Source organism: Mobula hypostoma, chromosome 12 (assembly GCF_963921235.1).
Source record: "Mobula hypostoma chromosome 12, sMobHyp1.1, whole genome shotgun sequence".
NCBI lineage: Eukaryota > Metazoa > Chordata > Chondrichthyes > Myliobatiformes > Myliobatidae > Mobula > Mobula hypostoma.
Window position 1 is genome coordinate 7956867 of NC_086108.1, and position 25618 is coordinate 7982484.

Here is a 25618-nt window from a genome sequence, read left to right on the forward strand (position 1 = left end):
ATCTTCTTCTCTTCCCTGTGGAGTCCATTAATTTTTGAGTACGTAACATGCTCTTTGTATGTGTTCTACTTTGTTGCATTTTCTGCAAGTTTCGCCTTTGAACTTCGGTCTAGTGAATGTAAGCATCTGCCGCAGAAGTAACACAGTTTGCTTGGCCAGGCAGGATTCTGTTTAGACGCTGCAATTTTGTTTGTGCTCTTTTTCATTCTTGACTGAAACTCAATTGTGTCCATGGCTGCTGTTTCCATTGACACAGCTATTTCAACCACTCTTTTAAATGTGAGTTGTGCTTCATTTAGGAGCTGTTTTTTGAATGCTTTCTTGCAAGATTCCACACGCCAAACTATCTCTTGGTACATCATTAAGCCCATCTCTGAACAGGCAATGCTCAGACAATCTCTTTAATTCAGCCTTGTACTCTGAAATGGACTCCGTTCCCTTTGATTCCACTTATGATATCTAAAGCATTTTGCAATCATCAATGACTTCAGCTCTAAACGTTCTTGCATTAATTTCATGCTATCAGCAAAGCTCATTTTGGCTGGTTTGCCCGGTGGCAGTTAAACTTCTAAGCAAACTGTATAGTCTTCCACTTAATGCACTCAGCAAACAGGCACTTGCTTCTTACTGACCATTTCATTTGCTTCAAAATACTGTCAGGTTTGTTCTGTATACAGCAGCCAATTATCTCTTGTGCATTCAAACACGTCTATCTTTCTGGTGTAGCCAAGTATTTTGGCATTTTTTTTAAAAAAATGATCATTACTATTGCATAGTACCCAATGTTTATGAACCTGCAAATTTGTCTGATTCTTGTCTCTTCAAAACTTAAATGTCTTCTCCTCTTGTGAAGAAAGTGAGCTGTTAAAAAACTTCAGTGTCTCGCGATGCTTTTTAAAAACTCAAATATCTCGCTGTGCTTCAACAGGTAGGTAGCCACCTTGAGTTTGTTTACAAGACCATAAGACTGAAAGATATAGGAGCAGAATTAGGCCATTTGACCCATTGTGTCTGCTCCGCCATTTCATCATGTCTGATGCAATTTTCTTCTCAGCCCATTCTTCTGCCTTCTCCCCATATTCCTTCGTGCTCTGGCTAATTAAGAATCTATCAACCACTGCCTTAAGTATACATAAAGATGGCCTCCACAGTTGCCTTTGGCAAGGAATTCCACAGATTCACCACTCTCTGGCTAAAGAAATTCCTCCTCATCCTATTCTAAATGACCTCTCTACTCTGAGGCTGTGTCCTCTGATCTTAGACTCTCCCACCAAGCTCTTCACATCCACATTATTAAGGACTTTCACCATTCGATAGGTTTCAATGAGGTTACCCTTCATTCTTCTGAATTCTAGTGAGTTCAGGGCTAGAGCCATCAAACACTCCTTGTATCACAAGCTGTTCAATCCTGGAAACATTTTCATGAACCTTTGAATCCTTTCCAGTTTCAGCACATCCTTTCTAAGATTATGGGCCCAAGCCTGCTCTCAGTACTCCAAGTGCAAGTGAGGTCTCTCCAGTGCTTTGTAAAGAATCAACATTAATTACATCCTTGCTTTTATATTCTAGTCCTCTTGAAGTGAATGCTAAGATTACATTTGCCTTCCTTGCCGCAGACTCAACCTGCAAATGAACCTTCATGGAATCTTGCACAAGCACTTCCAAGACCCCTTCCACCACAGTTTTTTGTGTTTTCTTTCCATTTAGAAAATAGTCAACATTTTCATTCCTTCTACCAAAGTGCATGACCATACACTTCCCAACACTGTATTCCATCTGCCACTTCTTTGCCCATTCTCCTAATCTGTCTAAGTCTTCTGTAGCCTCTCTACTTCCTCAAAACTACTTGCCCCTCCGCCTACTTCGGTATTGTCTGCGAACTTTTCCACAAAGCCATCAATTCCATCATCCAAATCATTGACATATGATGTAAAAAGAATCGGTCTCAACATAGACCCCTGTGGAACACCCCTAGTCACTAGCAGCCAACCAGAAAAGGCTCCCTTTATTCACACTCTTTGCCTCCTGCCAATCAGCCACTGCTTTATCCATACTAGAATCTTTTCTGTCATACCGTAAACTCATAGCTTGTTAAGCAGCCTCATGTGTGGCACCTTGTCAAAGCCCTTCTGAAAATCCAAATACACAACATCGAGCAATTCTCTTTTGTCTATCCTGCTTTTTATTTCTTCAAAGAATTCAATCAGGTTTGTCAGGCAAGATTTTCTCTTGAGGAAACCATGCTGACTATGGCCTATTTTATCATGTGCCTCCAAGTACCCCAAAACTACATCCTTAACAATCGACTCCAACATCTTCACAACGACTGAGGTCAGACTAACTGGCCGATAATTTACTTTGTTCTGCCTCTCTCCCTTCCTGAAGAGTGGAGTGACATTTGCAATTCTTCAGTCCTCCGGAACCATGAAAGATCATTACTAGTGCCTTGGCAAACTCTCCAGCCACCTCTTTCAGAACCCTGGGGTGTACACCATCTTACTGACTGACCGTACGGACCTTCAGACCTTTCAGTTTCCCAAGTACCTTCTCCCTAGTAATGGCAACTTTACTCACTCCTGCCCCGGTACTCTCAAACTTCCGGCATACTGCTTGTGCCCCCCACAGTATCTTACCTCCTCGTCGCCACTGTAAGATTTCTGTAAGCCCAAAACATAAAACTAATAGAAAAGAAAACAAGGGAGCCATGAATGTGAGTCTAACTTTGTTTTTACTTTAAGCAAGGTGCGCGTGTATGACATGGCGGTGTATTGACGGGTGCTATTTATCCACAATGCATTCTGTAAGTAAGAAAGAATGCTTAATCAAATAATATATTTAGAATATTACTGAAATATTAAATACACAACAGCTCCGTCACCAGATTCTGTGTGGGAATAGGCCTTACATTACTTGTCTGGCAGACGATGTTTCCTTCACCGACTTGCCCCCAGCCACATCCACTCCGAAATTCAATATGCACAAAGTGACGAATAATCTGCTGGAGTCGGTCACGGGTCGAGCAGCATCTGTCTTTCTCACTGATGTAGTAGCTTTGGGAGGATGCCTATTGCCAAAATAAAAGCTCAAAGTCTTTGGCCTGTGGGGATTTCCAGAGTGCTGTGTGGATAATGAGGTTATTTACAGTGGATAATCTGGTTATACGTTGAAAATTACCATTCATTCAGTTCCTAGAATCAGTGCAAGACGGAGCAAGGTCCAATGCTGGTTGGAGACAAATACTGACCCCAGGCCAGAGGGGAGAGTTTTGCTAACACAAGACATTCTGCAGATGCTGGGAATCCAGAGCAATACACACAAAATGCTGGAAGAACTCAGCAGGTTAGGCAGCATCTGTGGAGGGGAATAATAGTAGATTTTTCAGGTAGAGACCCTTCATCAGGACTGGTAAGGATGGAAAGAGGTTCTAGAATAAGAAGTTGGGGGAGTGGAACAAGTACAAGCCGACAGGTGACAGGCGAGACCAAGTGAGGGGGTAAGTTGGGTAGGGGAGGGAGGATGGTGGAAAGTGACAGGTGGAAAAGGCAAAGGGCTGAACAAGGAGTATTCTGACAGGAAGGGAGAGTGGACTTTGAGGAAAGGGAAGGAGGAGGGGAACCAGAGGGAGGTGATGGGCAGTAGAGGTGAAGAAAAGGATTGAGAGGGGAACCAGAATGGGGAATGGAGAAATAAAGAAGAAAGCGGGGGACAAATCAAAGTCGGAGGGTACCTAGGTGGAATTTGAGGTGTTGCTTCTCCAACCTGAGAGTGGTTCATCGTGACCATAGACAAACTTGTCGCAATGGCAGTGGGAAGTTCAATTGAAATGGGTGGCCACCTGGAGATCCCACCTTTAGTGGTGGATGAAGTGAAGGTGCTCGATAAAGCAGTCCCCCCAGTACGTCAGGTCTCACCAGTGCAGAGGAGGCCGCACTGGGAGTACCGCATAAAAAAGGTGACCCGGCATACCCACAGGTGAAGTGTTGCCTTAACTGGATGGACTGTTTGGGGCCCTGAATGGTGGCATGGTAGGAGGTGAAGAGACGGGTTTAGCACTTGTCCCACTTGCAAGAAGAATTTCCCTGTTCTTCTCAAGTCTCGGCATAGGACTGTATATCTACCAGAAACAGCATGTGAGGCCTAAAGGTTGGCCGTTTCTCCCTTGAGGGACTGCACTTTGTCATCTAGCCTGCAGATTGGCATTTGAAGTTGGCAAGTCCTGAAGTCGAGGCCCAATCATTAAAGCCCTTGGGTTGGCGTGTCTGATGTCGTAGGCCCGATGTTTGGGGGTCTGTGCACCCACCGGAGGCTGGTGGGCAGAAGCAGCCTACGCTGGGGTTTGAGGCCTGTCTGTCTATGTGTGGTTGGGTGCGTGGGAGCAACAAAAGAGGCTTTTTATGCTGTTATTGTTGTGTTGTTGTTGTTTGTGTTTTTCCGGTGAACACTGGAATGTGTGGCGACACTTGTGGGCTGCCCCCCAGCATGTCCTTAGATTGTGCTGGTTGTTAACGCAAATGACGTATTACACTGTATGTTTCAACGGACACAATAAATAAAACCATAAGAGATAGGAGCAGAATTAGGCATTCAGTCCATTGTGTCTGCTCCTCCATTTCATGATGGCTGACCCACTCTTTTCTCAACCTCAGTCTCCTGCCGAACATAAGAAGATAAGAAATAGGAGCAGGAGTAGGCCATCCAGCCCATCGAACCTGCCCCGCCATTCAATAAGATCATGGCTGATCTGTCCGTAAACTCAGCTCCGTCTACCTGACTTTTCCCCATAACTCTTATGTGGTGTCTGAAAAGAGGATGCTGTCCAAGTTGCATGCCATCTTGGTCAATGTCTCCCATCCAGTACATAATGTACAGGGTGGGCACAGGAGTACATTCACCCAGAGACTCATTCCACCAAGATGCAACACTGAGCGTCATAGGAAGTCATTCCTGCCTGTGGCCATCAAACTTTACAACTCCTCCCTTGGAGGGTCAGACACCCTGAGCCAATAGGCTGGTCCTGGACTTATTTCATAATTTACTGGCATAATTTACATATTACCATTTAACTATTTATGGTTTTATTACTATTTATTATTTAAGGTGCAACTGTAATGAAAACCAATTTCCCCCGGGATCAATAAAGTATGACTATGACTATGACTATGACTTAATTCCCCTACCATGTAAAAATCTATCTAACTTTATTTTAAATATATTTAGTGAAGAAGCCTCAACTGCTTCCCTGAGCAGAGAATTCCACAGATTCGCCACTCTCTGGGAAAAACAGTTTCTCCTCATCTCTGTCCTAAATCTTCTCCCCTGAATGTTGAGGTAATGTCCCCTAGTTCTAGTCTCACCTACCAATGGAAACAACTTTCCTACTTCTATCTTATCTATCCCTTTCAAAATTTTTTATGTTTCTATAAGATCCGCTTTCATTCTTCTGAATTCCAGAGAGTATAGTCCCAGGCAACTCAATCTCTCCTCATAGGTTAACCCCTTCATCCCTGGAATCAACCTGGTGAACCTCCTCTGCACTGCCTCCAAAGCCAGTATATCCTTCCTCAAGTATGGAGACCAGAACTGCACACAGTACTCCAGGTGCAGCCTCACCAGTACTCTGTATATTTGCAGCATGACCTCCCTGCTCTTGAATTCAATCCCTCTAGCAATGAAGGCCAACATTCATTTGCCTTCTTAATAACCTGTTGTACCTGCCAGTCAGCTTTCTGTGATTCATGAACAAGCACTCCCAAGTTCCTCTGCACAACAGCATGCTGCAATCTTTCCCATAACTTTCATGCCCTGACTAATCAAAAATGTATGAACCTTGGCCTTAAATACATCCAATGACTTGGCTTCCACAGCCAACTGTGACAACGCATTACACAGATTCACCACTCTCTGGTTAAATAAATTCCTCCTCATCTTCGTTCTAAATAGACGTCCCTCTATTGTGAGGCTGTGCCCTCTGGTCCTAGACTCCCCCCACCATAGGGAACATCCTCTCCACATCCACTCTATTGAGGGCTTTCAGCATTTGATGAGATCCCCGCTCATTCTTCTGAATTCCAGTGAGTACAGGCCCAGAGCCATGAAACACTCCTCCTATGATAAAGCTTTCAATCCCAGACTCATTCTTGTGAACTTCCTCTGAAGTCTCTCCAATGACAGCACATCATCTCTTAGATACGGGGCTCACAATACTCCAAGTGAGGCCTCACCAGTGCCTTATAAAACCTCAATATTATGTCATTGCTTTTATGTTCCAGTCCTCTTGAAATGAATGCTAACATCACATTTGAGCAAATCTGATTCCGATTCCTAAACACGAGGAAATCTGCAGATGCTGGAATTTCAAGCAACATATATAAAAGTTGCTGGTGAACGCAGCAGGCCAGGCAGCATCTCTAGGAAGAGGTACAGTCGATGTTTCAGGCCGAGAAGGGTCTTGAAATGATGAAATGACGCAGTGTCTCAGCCCGAAACGTCGACTGTACCTCTTCCTAGACATGCTGCCTGGCCTGCTGTGTTCACCAGCACTTTTATGTGTGTTGCTTGATTCCGATTCCTTTCTGATTGTGGGGAAGAACTCCAGCTATCGGCTCTGATGCAGGGACCAAAACAATAGGATTCACACTTGTAAGTCAGGCAGCACCTGTGGAAGGGAATAAGCATTCGATACTTCAGGTTCAGACCCTCCGTCAGGACATTTCCTCTCCATAGATGCTGCCCGACCCACTGAGTTCCTCCAGCATTTTGTGTGTGTGTTGTTCTGGATTTCCAGCATCTGCAAAATCTCTCCTGTTTCAGAATCAGAATCGGGTTTAATATCACTGGCCGGCATGTATCGTGAAATGTGTTGTCTTTGCGGCAGCAATACATAATAATAGAAGAAACCTGTGAATTACAGGAATACTGTTGTTACGTACCCCGTAACTGGGTTGCCAAACCAGCAGAAATGGATCACTCAGTTGGAGTCTGGAGTACTAGAACTAAGAAAGTTTTATTAAAGAAACAAGCAACACAGTAATCGAAAGGATAATAAATGCAACAGTTCAGCGATGATAAACACACATGTGCACAGAATTAAGATAACAGCATCAATCAAGCTCTATCGTTGTCTAGGGGTAAATGACCAAATTTCAAAGTGACTCAAAGTTCAGTCCAGTTTAGTAGTTCAGTTCGCAGTAATCGTTGCCATGACGATGGACAACGTGGGGGGAGAGAGAGAGAGAACAGGAACAACTGATCATTCAGACACGGCTTCACTCACAGACCGGCGATATGGCTCACAAGCAGCTTTTGGGCAGGTCCTTGGTGATGTCACCTGAGGTCACCGACTGTGACCCCTCCTCCAGATGCGGTCGATCCTCTGCAGTGAACCCGGCACCCAGGCAAGGGCGGACACACACCGGGTTCCCGCTGATCGTACCTTTCCACCCTGGTCGTTGTCTGATACTTCTCACCGACTCGTGAGAGGCGTACCGCTTCCAGGGTCTCGTTACCTCGGGTGGCGTGTGTGTTGCCTTAGCGAACCTGTCCCTTTTTATCCCCCTGCTGGGGTATCACCTATCCATCACTTCAAACAGTTCAAGGTTCAAAGGGGGGAGCCGCTCCAGACAGCTCTCTCTCCCCCGTCCCTTCATCACACATCTCCAGACGCTGCTCCATTGTTCCTTATCTCTCCTTCCCCTGAGGGCAGGTGGCAGACCACTTGCTGATGTCACTGATGCTAACCCAGGCCAGCAAACATCTTAATTTTATGTGTATTCTCATCACACTGTATATATATTAGATAGTTAAATGAATAAGTAGTGCACATATAGAAATAAAAAAAAGTAGTGAGGTAGTGTTCATAGGTTCATTGTCCATTCAGAAATCTGATGGCAGAGAGGAAGAATCTGTTCCTGAGTTGTTGAGTGTGTGTCTTCAGGCTCCTGTACCTCCTCCCTGATGGTGGCAATGAGAACAAGGTGAGAAGGCAGGGCCTGGGTGGTGGGGCTTCTTAATGATGGCTGCCACCTTTCTGAGGTATCGCTCATAGAAACATAGAAAACCTACAGCCCACAAAGCTGTGCCAAACATGTCCTTACCTTAGAAATTACCTAGGGTTACCGATAGCCCTCTATTTTTCTGAGCTCCATGTACCTATCTTAAAAGACCCAATCATATCTGCCTCCACCACCGCCGCCGGCAGCCCATTCCACACACTCACCACTCTCTGTGTAAAAAACTTACCCCTGACATCTCCTCTGTACCTACATCCAAACACCTTAAAACTGTGCTCTCTCATGCTAGCCATTTCAGCCCTGGGAAAAAGCCTCTGACTATCCACACGATCAATGCCTCTTATCATCCTATACGCCTCTATCAGGTCACCTCTCATCCTCCGCCGCTCCAAGGAGAAAAGGCTGAGTTCACTCAACCTATTCTCATAAGGCATGCTCCCCAATCCAGGCAACATCCTTGTAAATCTCCTCTGCACCCTTTCTATGGTTTCCACATCCTTCCTGTGGTGAGGCGACCAGAACTGAGCACAGTACTCCAGGTGGGATCTGACCAGGGTCCTATCTAGCTCCTTGAAGATGTCCTGGATTCTACGGAGGCTAGTGCCTATGATGGAGCTGCCTAAGTTTACAACTCTCTGCACCTTATTTTGATCCTGTGCAGCAGATCATCCCCCACCCCCCCCCCGCCACCCACTCCCGCCACAGGACGGTGATGCAGCCTGTTAGAATGCTCTCCATGCTGCATCTGAAAAAGTTTGCAAATGTCTTTGGTGACATATGAAATCTCCTCAAACTCCTATTGAAATATAGCCGCTGTCATGCCTTCTTTGTAGCTGCATCGATATGTTGGGCCCAGGATAGATCCTCAGAGATCTTGACACCCAGGAACTTGAAATTGCTCACTCTCTCCACTTCTGACCCCTGAATGAGGACTGGTATGTGTTCCCTCATCTTATCCTTTCTGTATTACATCTTACCCTTTCTGTATTATATCTTACCCATTCTGTATTACATTCTGTATTACATCTTACCCATTCTGTATTACATCTCACCCATTCTGTATTACATTCTGTATTACATCTTACCCTTTCTGTATTACATCTCACCCATTCTGTATTACATTCTGTATTACATCTTACCCTTTCTGTATTACATCTCACCCATTCTGTATTACATTCTGTATTACATCTTACCCATTCTGTATTACATCTCACCCATTCTGTATTACATTCTGTATTACATCTTACCCATTCTGTATTACATCTCACCCATTCTGTATTACATTCTGTATTACATCTTACCGCTTCTGTATTACATTTGGTTCCAGACTGGGTTCCTCACCATTGCCCCCCCTCCTGTCAGTCCCGGAGAGAATAAGGTGGTTGCATAGAACAGTACAACACAGCAACAGGCCCTTTGGCCCATCTTTTCCATGCTGTACATGATGCCTAATAATTCTGCCTGCACAAGATCCATATTCATGTGGACACTGAAAGCCCCTTGAATCTGTGGAATTTGTCGCCACAGGCAGCCAAGTCACTGGGTGCACTTAAGGCCAAGAGTGATAGGTTCTTTAGTGCACGAAGGTGTTTCGAGACAGATATTTCAGATAAAAACAATGGTGCATGTGCACCAACTTTAACCGGCTGCTCACGAGTGCATGTACAAGTATATCATAACATCCCCCTTCTTATCGAAACAAAGAAAAGGAACAATTGTATTAACAATTAATTTCTCTGAAGTCTGCTTTCCAGTGTATTTTCATGGAACTAACTTTCAAAGCATTCATTAATCATGCTTTACGCCTCCTATGACTGTCACAAATACATACCACTCATTATTTCTGTTTGTATGAACATATATACAAAATATAAAACATACTAAAATTCAACTTTCACTTCAAACTACAAACTACACAACATCAAATTGGACACGGTCCTTCTTTGAGTATAAACATGACATTAAAATGCCAAATAGTGTCACAGACTTATTGTTCAATTGTTCATGCAATTATTCAATGTGGGACAAAGTCTTCTAGATATTGTGGCCTTTTCACTGTGCAGCCATAACGAGTTTTTACTGTTTTGTCTGAGTCCTGTTGTTTGTTATTTGCATCTTTCAACACTTGTGTTAGTGTTTGTGTTGTGTCATTAGCCTCTGCTAGCGTTCGGCTGTGTGCATTTGATGCGGTAGACACACTGTGGTCATTGATCCCGGTTGATTGACCGGGTTTTGCCTGTTCATAGTGATTAGCTTTTCAGGCGGATCCTCAGCCGTCTTTCGTAGGTGTATGCGATTACGTCGGTAGGTCCCAGAAGGGGTTTGAACTACCTATGAACACTCATCAAGGCGCCGACACACAATTGCTTTCTCCCAATTCTTTGTACCTTGCACCAGGGGCTGCATGTGCACGGTATCCCTTTCGTCGAGTGGGGCAAGATCTTTGGCTACACACATCAAAGTTGCTGGTGCATGCAGCAGGCCAGGCAGCATCTCTAGGAAGAGGTACAGTCGACGTTTCGGGCCAAGACCCTTCGTCAGGACTGTACCCGAAACGTCGACTGTACCTCTTCCTAGAGATGCTGCCTGGCCTGCTGCGTTCACCAGCAACTTTGATGTGTGTTGTTTGAATTTCCAGCATCTGCAGATGTCCTCGTGTTTGCGTTTTTAAGATCTTTGGCTGACTTGTTCTAATTGTCGGCCTGCTGCGGGACGCGTTGTTTCATACACTCGCGTTCGGGTACAGCTCTGGGTTCCAGTAAGCTCGCCGTTGTAGGCAGGAGTGTGGCCCTTGCCAAGGTGTGTTGCGATGGTCTAGAAGTGCGAGGTCGGTTTGTTGCTCTTTGTGAGGATCCGCTTCGCAGTTTTAACTGCTGATCCAGCTTTTCCATTCGCTCTGCTGTTTCCGGGGCTGCTGCACAACTGCTCAAAATCCCATTCTCGTGCAAATCGCTGACGAGTGTTGTGGCCCATTCTCACTAACCACTTGTGTTGGGCTACCATATCTCGCAAAACGAGCCTTCAATTTGCGAATAACAGAGGCGCTGGTCGTATCGCAAAGAAGATCTACCTCGAAGAAATTGCTGTAGTAATCAATGGGGACGAGTTACTCTTTTCCCGCGAATGTAAACAGGTTATTCCCACGGCCGAGCAGGTACCTCATGACTCATAAGCGATTCTTTCTGCTGACTCATTTCGTATGTGCGACAAATATCACATGTAGCAATATATTGCTTGATGTCGCTGCTCATGCCCGGCCAAAAAGAGATTGGCGTGCGCGTCTGAGGCTTCCTTCTACGCCCAAGTGTGACGAATGAATTCTTTCCTTCATTTGCTTTGGCTCACTTTGCGGAATGATGACACGCTCACCTTTGAAGATGAAGCCGTGCGGGCTCAGCCCTATAGCTATAGTAAGGTGTGAGTTGCTCTGGTAGCGCGTCACGTTTGCTCGGCCATCCACTGATGATTACGCGTTTCAACGTCTGTAGTGTGTCATCTTTCGCTGTTTCTATGCGAATCTGCTCCAGACGCTCATCGCGGATTGACAGGTGCCATAGCATGTTGACTTTGTCGAAGCTGTTCTCCTGGCCTGGAGGACCGCTAACTGCTTGCGATAACGTATCCGCGAGGTGCATGAGCTTTCCTTGACAGTAGGTGATGTTGAAGTCATAGCCCTGCAGGTGAAGAAGCATTCCCTGTAGGCGTTTTGGCACCTTCACCGACGGCTTCTTAACTATCATCTCGAGCAGTTTGTGATCACTGAGTGTTCTCGTGAAGCAGCCAAAAGTGTATTGATGAAAACGCTGAAGTGTGAAAACGATTGTGAGCATTTCCTTTTCGGTCGCTGCGTAACGCGTTCCTGTGTCTGTTAGTGCTCTGCTTGCATATGCGATCGGACGTCCATTCTGGAGGAGTGCTGCCCCTAGGCCTTTGTTGCTGGCGTTACACTGGATGGTCAGCTCTTCCTTAGAATTGTAGTATGCTAACACCGGTGCTCCGCATACCATCCGCTTGATGTTGGAGACAGCGTTTTGCTGCTCAGCTGACCACTCCCATGCTAAATCTGGCTTTGTCAGCTGTCTTATTGGCTCAAGGGTATCTGAGAGACTTGGTAGAAAACGGCTCAGGTAGTTGACAAATCCAATCAATCGCTGCACTCCCTGCACATCCTTAGGTACTGGCATGTTGAGAACGTCAGCGACCTTTTTAGCATCAGGCTGAAGTCCCTCACTTGTGATGAGATGCCCCAAAAACGTTATCTGTCGCTCTGAAGACAGATTTGTTCTTGTTGAGCCTGATATGCTGCCCTGCACAACGCTGTAATAGCTACTCAAGTTTCCCATCGTGATCGGCGATTGCCTTTTCCTGCGTTTCCCCTTTTCCGTACACCAGTATGTCGTCTGAGACGCAGATCACTCCCGGTAGTCCTTCCAGCGCCTGATGCAGCCTGCGCTGGAAGATCTCTGATGAAACGCTGGTTCCAAACAGGAGTCTGAGCCATCTATACCGCCCGAAAGGTGTGTTGAAAGTGGTGAGCACGCTTGATTCACTGTCCAATTTCACTTGCCAGAATGCAGAACTCCTGTCAAGCTTGCTGAAAACCATAGCCTGGTGAAGATCTGGCAAAATGTCCTCTATCACTGGGAGGGGGCAGTGTTCTCTCCTCAGCGCTTTGCTCAATGGTCGAGGGTCAATGCATATACAAAGATTGCCGTTTTTCTCTGCGACCACTAACTGGCTAAGCCACCTTGAAGGTTCATGGACCGGAGCTATCACCTTGTGGTCTACCAGTTGATCAAGCTCAGCTTTCGCTTCCCGCTTCATAGTGTGAGGTAGACGTCGTGGGGGTAACACTGTGGGTTGAACTTCCTCATCAATCTGCAGGCGGGCTGCACCCGGAAGCTCCCCGGGCGCATCATCGAACACCTCTGCATAGCGTTCTTCTGGTGTGCATTGTTTTTCTTTAAGTGTAGATGCATGCACCCTGCGAAAGTTGTCACCATTGACCGTAATCAGCTACATTTGCTGGCTGGCCCTGCTTCCCCAGCAATGGTGTGAAGTCGTCAGTGACCACGACAAATTCGACAGAATACTTGCAGTTCGTCATGGGGTCACCCAATTTCACTCTGCACATCCATTCTGCATCCATGGTGGTCTTGTTCCACATCATCAGCTTTTTTGTGCATTGTCTTAGTGTGTGGTCTACTCCCTCCATGTATTTGTGGGGTAAAATGTTAATGCTCGCCCCGCTGTCGACTTGGAAGTCTATTGGCTTTCCAGTGATGAGCATCTGTGTGAATACGTCATCGCTTGTCTTCAAACTGTTGAGCACCAGTGTGACATTGTCGATAAACTCGGTGCTGCTGTCCCTGTTGGATTGGTGATCGCTTTGTGCTTCCACCCCATGCACGGGCTTCTGCTTGCATACCTCTGCAAAGTGATTTCGAATGCCACACACCTGTCTGTATGCTGGGCATTGTTGCTTGTCTCTTGCATGTTCCGTGCCACAGTACTTGCAAGGGTTCACTTTGCTTCTGTTGTCATGGTCTGGTCCATGAAATCCGCATTCCGGTCCACGGTCCGGTCCATGTTCCTTATTCCAGTTTTTCCAGTTTTCCCCAGTTTCTGTTGAGGCAGCTGATTCTCGTTTGAGCTGGCTTCATAAATAGCTTCAGGATTCAGCCTCTGGCTGCTGGATTGTTCTGTCCATACCCCCTGTCTGAATCCAATCCAATCAAATCCCATCCAATCCCATCCCTTCCCTTCCCTCGCCTCGTCTTGCCTCGCATGTAACCCTTGCCTGCACTGCTGTCAAGTTCAATTGCTGGAGCAAGATAAGGAACTGTCTATTGTTGTTTTGAACTGTCTCTGTGTGCTTGCCTTCGCTAGGTAGGTCTGTCCGTTTGCTGCTACCTAGTATTGAGAACCATCTCTGTGTCCATGTCTTCGCTAGGTAGGTCCAGCCATTTGCCACTGCCTTGTGTTGGGAACCATCTTGTCATATTCTGCATTCTGTGTAATGAGTCCCGGCCCTATGCCCTATATCCAAGGAGGGGTCCTGGCTCCGTGTTCCATGTTCCTGTCTCTCCCTCAACCAAGGCTCTGTGTTCCTGTCTCTCCCTTGACCTAGTCAAGGCTTCGAGGTCTCGTCCAGTCCTAGCCACGATCCAAGAACCTTATCCTGTCTAAGCCATGGCTTTGTGTTCTCGTCTTGTCCATGTGTCTCACCCAGCCCAGAGTACCTTGCCCAGCCCAGTGCAGAGTTCCCTTGTCCTGTCCAGGAGTCTCACATCCAGTCCTGTTGCCTCTCCTCATCTTGTAGCCACGTCTTGTCCTCGCCTAGTTCTGGAGTCCAAGCCCCAGTCAAGTCCCAGATTCTGGGTCCTTGTCCAGTCTCTGGCTCGGAGTCCATACCCAAGCCTCAAAGTACCCTATCCTCGAAGAACCCAAGCCTCGTCATGCCTTTGCCTAGATCCGGGGTCTGAGCCCGAGTCAAGACCCAGGTTTTGGGTCCTTATCCAGTCTCTGGCTCGGAGTCCAAGTCCAGGCTCCTAGTTCCAAGTTCCATGTCCTGGTTCCGCTATCCTAGTCAAGTTCTAGCCCAGGCCCTGTATCCTTGTCTCGTCCAGGGCCTGTGTCATGTCCAGAGTCCTTTCTTCCCCACTTTCCTTGCTTTCTTGACTAACCTAGTCCTGTTCCTTGTCCTTCAGTGTCTGTGTCTTGCATTTGGGTCCACCTCCCAGTGCCCCCACTATGACATCTGTGGCTGTTCAAGGTGCCTTTTGCCCTGGCTCCACCACTAGCACTAGCCTTCTGTCCAGGATGCTTTGAACCTTTCTTGCTAGTGCGAGGTTTAATCTTATGGACAGTAGCGGACCTGCTGTCTGCAGCTGTACTGAATGCTCGTAGGTGTGATTCAGCCATTTCTGTGCTTTCACAGATGTCAATGCAGTCACTGAGCAATAGCCTTCTCTCTTGTAACTGACGTTTCTGCTTTGGGAGACGTTAATACCCATATGATCTTGTCTCTCAACAGACTGTCTGACATACACAAGCAAAAATTACATGTCTTTGCAAGAGATCTAAGGCTGGCAAGAAACTATTCAAAGGTCTCACCTTGTTCTTGTTGCTGCTTGTTGAACAAGTACCGTTCATAAGTCTCATTTTTCTCACCAATAACATATCTGTCAAATGCAGCTAAAACCTTTCTGAGGTCTTGGCCTTCAGCCTCATCTGCGAATGCTAAACTGTGGTAGACCTCAAGTCCTGATGGTCCAATTGTCTGTAAAAATAATGCCATCTGGTGTGCTGGAACTTGTTTGGGCAGCTGTGCTACGATGCTGTAGTTAGTCCACATCTGCCACCATGTCTTCCATCGGTCTATCACTCTGCAGTTGACCGTCACGGCCGGTGGCCAGCGGATGCCGCTGACTGGGGGAGGACTTCTGCCCCGACCATGGTTCCCCGGCACGGGGTCGCCCGCGGGTGCTGGGTGCCACTGAGATTCTGCTGTCTCACCTCCAGGCATTGCTACTGCACCCGTCTCTATTTGTGGCCGGCTCCTCGTCTCGGTCGACATTTTTACTCTTACACTCACCCTCCGATGTTTCAGAGTTGTGCTATTACCATGCTGCCAACTGCAAGTTGACAACATTGGGCGCTGCGGTTGAAAAAAGCAATTTTCCGAGCCCCACCGCTGCCACCATGTTTTGAGACAGAGTTTTCAGATAAAAACAACAGCGCATGCGCACCAACTTTATTCGTCTGCTCACGAGTGCATGTACAAGTATAGCATAACAAAGGGATATGTTTACATCTTACCAAATCAGGGAAGATTGTGCTGGGGAGCGGGGAGAGGCAGATGGCAAGTGTCACCACAATTTTGGCACCAACCAAGCATGTCCACAACTCACTAACCCTAATCCGTACATCTTTGGAATGTGGGAGGGAACGGGAGTATCCGGAGGCAACCCGAAGGGTCAGGGGGAAAACGTACAAACTCTCTACAGCCGGCAGCAGGAATTGAACCTCGACGTTACAACTGCTGTCGTAAATTGTTATGCTCTTTGTGTGTAGATTTTCATTGATTCCATTGTATTTCCTTGTTCTTCTGTGAATGCCTGCAGGAAAATGAATCTCAGGGTTGTATTTGGTGACACAATGTACTTTGATAATAAATTTGAAGTTTGAACTACTACGTTACCATGCCTCCCCATAAATTTATTACTTCGCTGCAGGATGAAGAACCCCTGCTTGTCCTAACTCCTCCATTAGCTCAAGCCCTCCTGTGCAGACAACATTCCTACGAATGGTACATTATTTAGTTACATCCTTAGCAATTCAAAATTCAAAGTAAATTTATTATCGAAGTATATTTATATCACCATACGCAACCCTGAATCATTTTCCTGTGGGCAAACTCAATAAATCTATAGAATGGTAACCATAGCAGAATCAGTGAAAGATTGCCTAACTGGGGCGTTCAACCAGAGTGCAGATGACAGCAAAAATAAAGAAATAATATTCATAAATAAATAAGCAATAAATATTGAGAACATAGGAAATATTGGGTCCTTGAAAATGAGCCCACTGGTTGCAGGACCATTTCAATGATGAGGCAAGTGAAGTTGTTCCTTTGATTCAACAGCCTGATGGCTGAGGGGTAATAACTTTTCCTGAATCTGGTGGTGTGAGTCCTGAGGCTCCTGTGTCTTTATCGTCATGGCAGCAGTGAGAAGAGAGCGTGACCTGAGTGCTGGGGATCACTAATAATGGATGTTGCTTTCCTGGGACAGTGTACGGTGTAGATGTGCTCAGAGGTAGGACGGGCTTTCACCATGACGGACTGGGCTGTATCTACTACCTTTTGTAAGATTTTCTGTTCAAGGGCATTGATGCTTCCATACCAGGCTGTGATGCAGCCAGTCAATACACTCTCCACTACACCCCCACAGAAGTTTCACACAATTCACACAATGCCAAGTGTCAGGAGTATCCTGACCTACTTATCCATCAGTCTGTCAGCACTTGATAAACACAATCGGTTTTTCGGTTCCAGTCGTCAAACAGTGAAACACGAAGGAATATGCTGAAAGATTATTCCGACCAAGAGGTCACACTGTCTGTCCCTGACTCCCCCTGGCAAAGACTTCCTCTCTAAACTGGAATTCATCGCCATGGACGGCTGTGGAGGCCAAGTCATTGGGTATATTTAAAGCAGAGGCTGAGAGTTTCTTGATCAGTCAGGGTGTCAAAGGCTATGAGGAGAAAGCAAGAGAATGGGGCTGAGAGGCAAAATAAATCAGCCAGGATGGAATGGCAGAGCAGATGAAATAGCCAAATTTTGCTCCTATGGCTCTCTTTAAACAGAGAATGGTGAAACTGTGGAATCCTTTGTCCCAGGCAGCTATGGAGGCCAAGTCGATATGCATATACATGGCAGAGATTGATATATTCTTGATTGGTCAGGGCATGAAGGGATACGGGGAGAAGGCAGGAGATCGGGGCTGAGAGGGAAATGGATCAGTCATGATGAAATGGCAGAGCAGACTCGATGGGCCAAATGCCTAATTCTGCTTCTATATCTCATGGTCTTATGGAAACAGGAATAATGGGGAGGAGCTATCTGAGAGAAAGGTAGGGTGGTGGTACTGTTATTACCTTGGATTTCCATATCATCCTTGCTCTGTCACAAAATAAAGCACAATTTCAATCCACAGAAGAACAGCTCATTCCCAACCAGAAGTTCTCAATGTTCTTCAAAACGAGTCAGTATTTTGGAGAGACTATCAATACTTTACTCAAACTCTACCATTGGAAGACAAACAACGAAGGTCAGCTGATCAACCAATCCCAATCCCAAACACGAGAAGTTCTGGAGATGCTGGAAATCCAGAGGGATGTGCACAAAATGCTGAAGGATCTCTGCAGGCCGGGCTGCATCCATGGAAATGAATATAGCAATCGACATTTTGGGCTAGGAAGACACCAGAATTAAAAGATAGGGGATGGGGAAGGAGGATAGCTAGAAGCTGATAGGTGAAACCATTTGGGTGGGAAAGGTCGAGGGATGGAGAGGAAGGAATCTGATAGGGGAGGAGAGTGTTTCATTGGAGAAAGGGATGGAGGGGAGGACCCAGGGGGAGGTGATAGGCAGGTGAGAAGAGGTAAGGGGCCAGAGTGGGGAATAGAAGAAGAGGGGAAGGGGAGGGATTTCTTTTTATCAGAAGGAGAAATCGATATTCGTGCCATCAAGTTGGAGACTACTCAGATGGCCTCATTTTGGCACAAGAGTGGGCTACGTTGGAGCAGGAATGGGAATTGAAATTAAAATATTTGGCTTTTGGCAGATGGAGCAGGGGTACTCAATGAAGCTGTCCCTCAACTTATGACGGGTCTCACAAATGTAGAGGAGGCCACGTTGGGAGCACTGGACACAATAGACAACCCCAGCAGGTGCGCTCCTGTTGCCTCACCTGGAAGGACCATTTGGGGCACTGAACAGAGGTGAATTGGGAGATGTAGCATTGTGACCACTTGCAGGGGTAAGCGCTGGGAGGGAGATGAGTGGGGAGGGCTGAATGGGCAAGGGAATAAAGGAGGTAGTGATCCCTGCAGAGAATGGAGAGATGTGGGGCGGAGGGGGAGGGGGAGGTAAGATGTGTTCAGTGGTGCGATCCTGCTGAGGATGATGGAAGTTGTGGAGGATGATGTGTTGGATGTGGCAGGTCATGGGGTGGTAGGTTGAGACATTTTTACTCTTACACTCACCCTCCGATGTTTCAGAGTTGTGCTATTACCATGCTGCCAACTGCAAGTTGACAACATCGGGCGCTGCGGTTGAAAAAAGCAATTTTCCGAGCCCCACCGCTGCCACCATGTTTCGAGATAGATATTTCAGATAAAAACAATGGCGCATGCGCACCAACTTTAATCATCTGCTCATGAATGCATGCACAAGTATAGCATAACAAAGGGATACGGGGAGAAGGCAGGAGAATTGGGGCTGAGAGGGAAATGGATCAGCCATGATGAAATGGTGGAGCAGACTCGATGGGCCAAATGGCCTAATTCTGCTCCTATATCTTATGGTCTCTTGAGAGCCACATTGTATCCAGTTTCCCACCAACTCTTGCAGCGTGTTACAGGCATGTAGCATGCTCTGTGGGGGAAAAAATCTCCTTTAAACATTCAGCCTCTCCCCTTAAATCAATACCTTGTAGTTTGACATTCGTACAATGCAGAAAAAATTATGATTAACTACCCTATGTCTCTCATAACTTTTGTACACTTCTACCTCCCCACAACCTTTGATGCCTCAGAGAAAACAACCCCATGTTTGTCCAGCCTTTCCTTATGGTAGAGTCATAGAGACGTAGTAAACTACAGTAATGAAACATGATTTATGATGGCTAATGTGCCAAAAGCTCTCCTATCTGCCTGCGATGCCACTTTCAATGAATTATGGGCCTGTATTCCCAGATCCCTTTGTTCTATTGCATTCCCCAGTGCCCTACCGTTCACTGCATAAGACCTACTCTGGTTGGTCCTACCAAAGTGCAACACCTCCTACTTGTCTGCATTAAATTCCATGTGACCATTAAAAAGCCTCTTGAAAGCCACTATTGTATTCATTCTCACTAGGGTGTACAGGCACATCGCATGCTTTGTGTGGGGAAAAAAATCATCTTCAAACCTCCACCCCCCCTCACCTTAAACCTATACCATAAGACCATAAGACAAAGGAGCAGAAGTTGGCCATTCGGCCTATCGAGTCTGCTCCGCCATTTTATCATGAGCTGATCCATTCTCCCATTTAGTCCCACTCCCCCTTCTTCTATTTGATACTTCTACGAAGGAAAAAATATTTTGATTAACTGTCCTCTCATAATCTTGTAAACTTCTATCTCCTCTCAGCCTCTGACACTTCAGAGAAAACAGCCCTTGCTGTCTAGACCTTCCCCGTGGCTCATACTCTCTAATCCAGGCAGCATCCTGGTGAACCTCTTCTGCCTCCCGGGGCAACGTGGTATCATTGAGGTCAGCTTTATAACACCAGTGATCAGAGATTCAGGTTCAATTTAGTTTTATTTTATTTCGAGATACAGCACAGTAACAAGCCATTTGCGCCCATTGAACCCTCGTGACTAATCAACCTCCTCACCTGTGGGCCTTTGGACCGTGGCAGGAAACGAGAGCACCTGGAGGACACCCACGTGGTCATGAGGAGAACATACAGAACTCTTCGCAGACAGCAGCGGAATGGAACCTGGCTCATTGGTGCTTTAATAGTGTTACGCTAACCACTACACTTCCCCGCCCGCCTACCTCTGCCGCAGTCTGTCAGTTCTCACCCTGACAGTGCGTGTTTCTTATAGGTGCTCCAGTTTCCTCACACATTCAAAATGTTCGGGTTAGGGTTAGTGAGTTACGGACATCTTGTGTCGGAGCCAGAAACATTGATACTTGCAGGCTGCCACCAGCAAGTTCTCAGTCTGCGTTAATCATTGTGCAAATGACACATTTCACTGTACATTTTGATGTACACATGACAAATAAAGCTAATCTCGTTCATCTCTGCTCTCACTTTCTCCAAAGCATGCACATCGTCCCTGTAATGGGGCGAGCCAAACTGAACACAATACTTCCAATGTAGCCCAAACCTACATTTGATACAGTTACGTCAAGTCTTCCTGACTCCTAATCAATGTCCCAGTTGTCCTATCACAAGCAGAAAAATAAATTAGGCCCAGATCCTTTGGATTTTATGGGAGGAGGCGTGCTGTCAGTGAAACACAGATCCTGAGGAAACATGGCGGGGCAGATGTTGAGATGTTTCCACCATCGGGAGAGTCTTATACAATGGATGAAGTTACAAGGTCAGAAGGGAGGACTAAAACCTGGGGTCCAAAAGAACGTTGTGTCACAAAGCACCAAACTCAAAGTATTATCTTATTATGCACCTGCTATGGTATACTTGGGTGGCGGGGTGGAAATGCATCTCTACCAAAGGAGGTGCAAGGCGCTCCTCCCCTCTGTTAGCCTGCAGGTCACCCTTGGGCAAGGAATCAGCTTAGACTCCCCGACCAGGGTCAAGTGAAGCCATGGGAGCAGGTGGTGGATGGTTGTACGAGAAGCCAGTGCATATCACAAGTCCTGGTTATGTGACCACTGACGCCAGGCAGACAATCTCTGAAGAGAATTGATAATGGCTTGGGGGGAGGGGTGTTGCGGGGTGTGGGGGGAATCACCTGTCTTGTAAAAACCCTGCCTAGAAGAAGGCAATGGCAAACCATGTTGGTAGAAAAATTTGCCCAGAGCAATAATGCTCATGCAAAGACCATGATTGCCCGCATCATATGACATGGCATATAATGATGATGATGATGATGATGAATTTTTCAATCTGCCAAGATAAAGAAGCTGCAGGGGTTCAGCTACAGAATGCACTGCTGTTTCTGCCTACACTTGTAACAGCATCTCCCAAAGCTGCAACCTCTCCTACTGAAAACAGCAGAGTCATGGGAACATCACTCTCCAACTCACACAATAAATAACTCTATACTAACTTCAGATTCATTTTCTTGAGGACATTTACAGGAAAATAAAGAAATACAAAAGAATTTATGAAATCTATAAATCAAGACTGACAAACAATGTGCAGAAGAAGAAAAATTGTGCAAATAAATACATAAATAATGCTGAGAACGAGAGTTGTCAAGCCCTTGAAAGTGAGCCTGTAGGTTGTGAAATCAATTCAGAGTTGAGTGAAGTTATCCACACTGGTTCAGGAGCCTGATGGTTGTGGGGTAATAACAGTTCCTGAACCTGGTGGTGTGGGACCTGAGGCTTCAGTATCTCCTGCCTGATGGTAGTAGCGAGAAGAGAGCATAGTTGGATGGTGGAGAGTCCTTGATGATGGATGCTGCTTTTTTGTGGCTCATTGCAGATGTGTTCAATGGTGGGGAGGGCTTTTCCTATGATGTGCTGGGCTGCATCCACCAATTTCGATAGCCTTTTCCATTTCTGGACATTGGTGTTTCCATACCAGGCTGGGATGAAACCAATTAGGATGCTCTCCACTGTGCAACAATAGAAGTTTGTCAAAGTTTTAGGTGGCACACCCAAAGGGTGCTGGATCTCTGGGCCTCTCCCTGTGAGCCCTAGGGTGCTCCTGTTCCTTCCCACATCCCAAACACATGCAGGACTGAAGAGTAACTTGCCTCTGTAAGTTTCCCCAGGTGTGTGTGGGTGAGAGGCGGAATCTGGAAATGTGGGGGATCGGTGCTAATGGGTGGTTGGTGGCTAGTATGGGAGGTGTGCCAAAGGGCCTGTTTCTGTGCTCTTTGTAAAACTGGGCACAGATCTCCTTGTCCTGCCCCTCATTCTCTTCCCCTCTCACTGCCCTCTTTCTCTCCCACTCTTCCAGATTCTCCCCTCCACCATCAGACAGGGGCTAAACCCACCCACAGGGTCCTACCCCCTCCCCACTTATTGCCCTCATCAGGAGAAGTCAGAGCGCCTCTCCTGGAGGAGCCTGAGACCCTGAGCTGAACCAAAGCCCCCACACCCACCCCCCCATGCCTGCAGACTAGGGGCGATCAGAGGTAGAGTGGAAGGGCAATGCTCAGAGTCAAGGTCGGTGGGTCGAGGGCAGAAAGCCAACACAAGAACAGAACACTTAAGCTGATCTGAAATTTGACGGAAACAGGTTTGAATTTGATTTCTTGCTCCCATGCCCATAACGGACACATGGTCTGGTGTAGAGGACTTCGCCTCATATCCCTCAGATTGTGTTCTGGTTGGTGTTGACGGGCGCCGCTCTCCGGGCCAAATAGCCAGCATGGTTGACCCCGTTCCTCTGCTCTGTCTCTTGGTAGCCCCTCCTCATCGTTGTTGTCAGGTAATCGAATAAATTCTGTACGCAAAGAAGCAGCAGTTAGACCGTATCCGGGGAAGAATTCACCCCTCCAGTCCCACTCTCTTCCCCCCCAATACCCCTCCGAAACCCATTTCCTCATCCCACCCACCCTAAAGTCTGTGGTGAGGAAGGCAAATGCAACGTTAACATTCATTTCGAGAGGACAAGAATATAAAAGCAAGGATGTAATGTTGAGGCTTTATAAAGCACTGGTGGTGCCTCACTTGGAGTTTTGTGAGCCGTTTTGGGCCCCTTATCTTAGAAAGGATGTGCTGAAACTGGGAGGGTTCAAAGGAGATTCACAAAGATGATTCCAGGTTTGAATGGCTTGTCACATGAAGAGCGTCTGATGGTTCTGGAATTCAGAAGAATGAGGGGTGACCTCATTGAAACCTACAGAGTGGTAAAAGGCCTTGATAGAATGGATGTGAAGAGGATGTTTTCTAAAGTGGCAGAGTCTGGACCAGAGGAAACAGCCTTTGAATAAAGGATTGTTCTTTTGGTATAGTGATAAGGAGGAATTTCTTTAGCCAGAAAGTGGTGAATCTGTGGAATTTGTTGCTACAGGCAGCTGTGGAGGCCAAGTTATTGGGTATATTTAAGGCAGAGGTTGACAGATTCTTGATTGGTTGGGGCAGGAAGGGGTACAGGAGTAGAGGGGGGCAGGAGTTTGGTGCTGAGAGAGAAATTGGATCAGCCATGATGAAATGGCAGAGAAGACTCGATGGACCAAAAGGCCTAATTCTGCTCCTATATCTCAGCAAGGACCTGGACCCATTGCAATTTGCCTATTGCCACAATAGGCCAATGGCAGACACAATCTCAATGGCTCTTCACAAGGCCTTAGACCACCTGGACGACACAAACACCTATGTCAGGATGCTGTTCATCGACTATAGCTCAGCATTTAATACCATCATTCCCACAATCCTGATTGAGAAGTTACAGAACCTGGGCCTCTGTACCTCCATCTGCAATTGGATCTTTGACTTCCTAACCGGAAGACCACAATCTGTGCGGATTGGTGATAACATCTCCTCCTCGCTGGTAATCAACACTGGCGCACCTCAGGGGTGTGTGCTTAGCTCCCTGCTTTACTCTCTCTATACCCATGACTGTGTGGCTAGGCATAGCTCAAATACCGTCTATAAATTTGTTGATGATACAACCATTGTTAGTAGAATCTCAGGTGGTGACGAGAGCATGTACAAGAGTGAGATATGCCAACTAGTGAAGTGGTGCCACAGTAACAACCTGGCACTCAACATCAGTAAGATGAACGAGCTGATTGTGGACTTCAGGAAGGGTAAGACGAAGGAACACATACCAATCCTCATAGAGGGATCTGTAGAGGAGAGAGTGAGCAGCTTCAAGTTCCTGGGTGTCAAGATCTCTGAGGATCTAACTTGGTCCCAACACATCGATGTAGTTATAAAGAAGGCAAGACATCGACTATACATCATTAGGAGTTTGATGAGATTTGGCATGTCAACAAATACACTCAAAAACTTATATAGATGTACCGTGGAGAGCATTCTGACAGGCTGCATCACTGTCTGGTATGGAGGGGCTACTGCACAGGACCGAAAGAAGCTGTAGAGGGTTGTAAATTTAGTCGGCTCCATCTTGGGTACTAGCCTACAAAGTACCCAGGACATCTTCAAGGAGCGGTGTCTCAGAAAGGCAGCGTCTATTATTAAGGACCTCCAGCACCCAGGGCATGTCCTTTTCTGCAGGAGGTACAGGAGCCTGATAGGCACACACTCGGCGATTCAGGAACAGCTTCTTCCCCTCTGCCATCCGATTCCTAAATGGACATTGAACCCATGAACACTCCCTCAATTTTTAATATATATTATGTTTTTGCATGATTTTTAATCTATTCAATATATGTATACTGTAATTTATTTATTATTATTATTTTTTCTCTTCTATATTATGTATTGCATTGAACTGCTGCTGCTAAGTTAACAAATTTCATGACACATGCCGGTGAAAATAAACCTGATTCTGATCTTATGGTGTATTCCCCACCCCACCTCCTCTGCAGCAGCTACACCTTCCCCAACACCCTCCATGGACTTTGTCTACATCAGGAAAGGACCCCTCCCACCCCATTAATTCAAAACCCCTTCCCAATGGGAAGAGGGTACAATAGGTTGAGAATATGTTCCGTCAGGCTCAAGGGTAGCTTCTACCCTGCTGCCGGCAAGCTCACGAACAGATCTCCCTCTGTGCATACATGGTTCCTCCGTAAGTGCACCAAGACCTGGGAGTTCACATCATGGACGACCTCACCTGGTCCCTCAAAATCATCTCCCTGAACAAGAGGAACAGCATTGCCTTCACTTCCTGAGGAGATTTGGCAAGGTTCCCCCACTCCATCTTGACTGAATTTTACAGGAGCACCATTGAGAGCATCCTGACAAGCTACATTTCTATCTGGTCTGGGGGCGGAAGAGCATCAGACCGGAAGTCTCTACAAAGGACTGTGAGAACGGCTATGAGGATCATAGGGGTCTCCCTACCATCCGTTGGGGACATTTATCAGGAGCACTGCCTATTATCAATGATCCCACCCATCCATCCAGCATCTTCTGGCACTCTACCATCAGGTACGAGACTCTGATGCATAAAGACAAGAACGGTCAGGATGGGGAGCAGTTTCTTCCTTCAGGCCGTTAGGCTT

The 25618-nt window shown here is 46.5% G+C and overlaps 1 protein-coding gene across 2 annotated transcripts in view; it reads right to left on the bottom strand.

Annotated features, from left to right (window-relative positions):
- xgb (x globin) overlaps positions 1-25618 on the bottom strand; it is a 126446-nt gene that overhangs the window by 13001 nt on the left and 87827 nt on the right. Inside the window, exon 5 of one of the 2 annotated variants that reach the window (XM_063063587.1) lies at positions 20084-22926. The exons of the other annotated variant lie outside the window; for it this stretch is intronic. Within the exon in view, the coding sequence (XP_062919657.1) occupies positions 22795-22926 (132 nt within the window). The 3' untranslated portion in view covers positions 20084-22794. Of the gene's footprint in view, positions 1-20083; positions 22927-25618 lie in introns of those variants that run through there. 2 annotated transcript variants of the gene reach the window in all.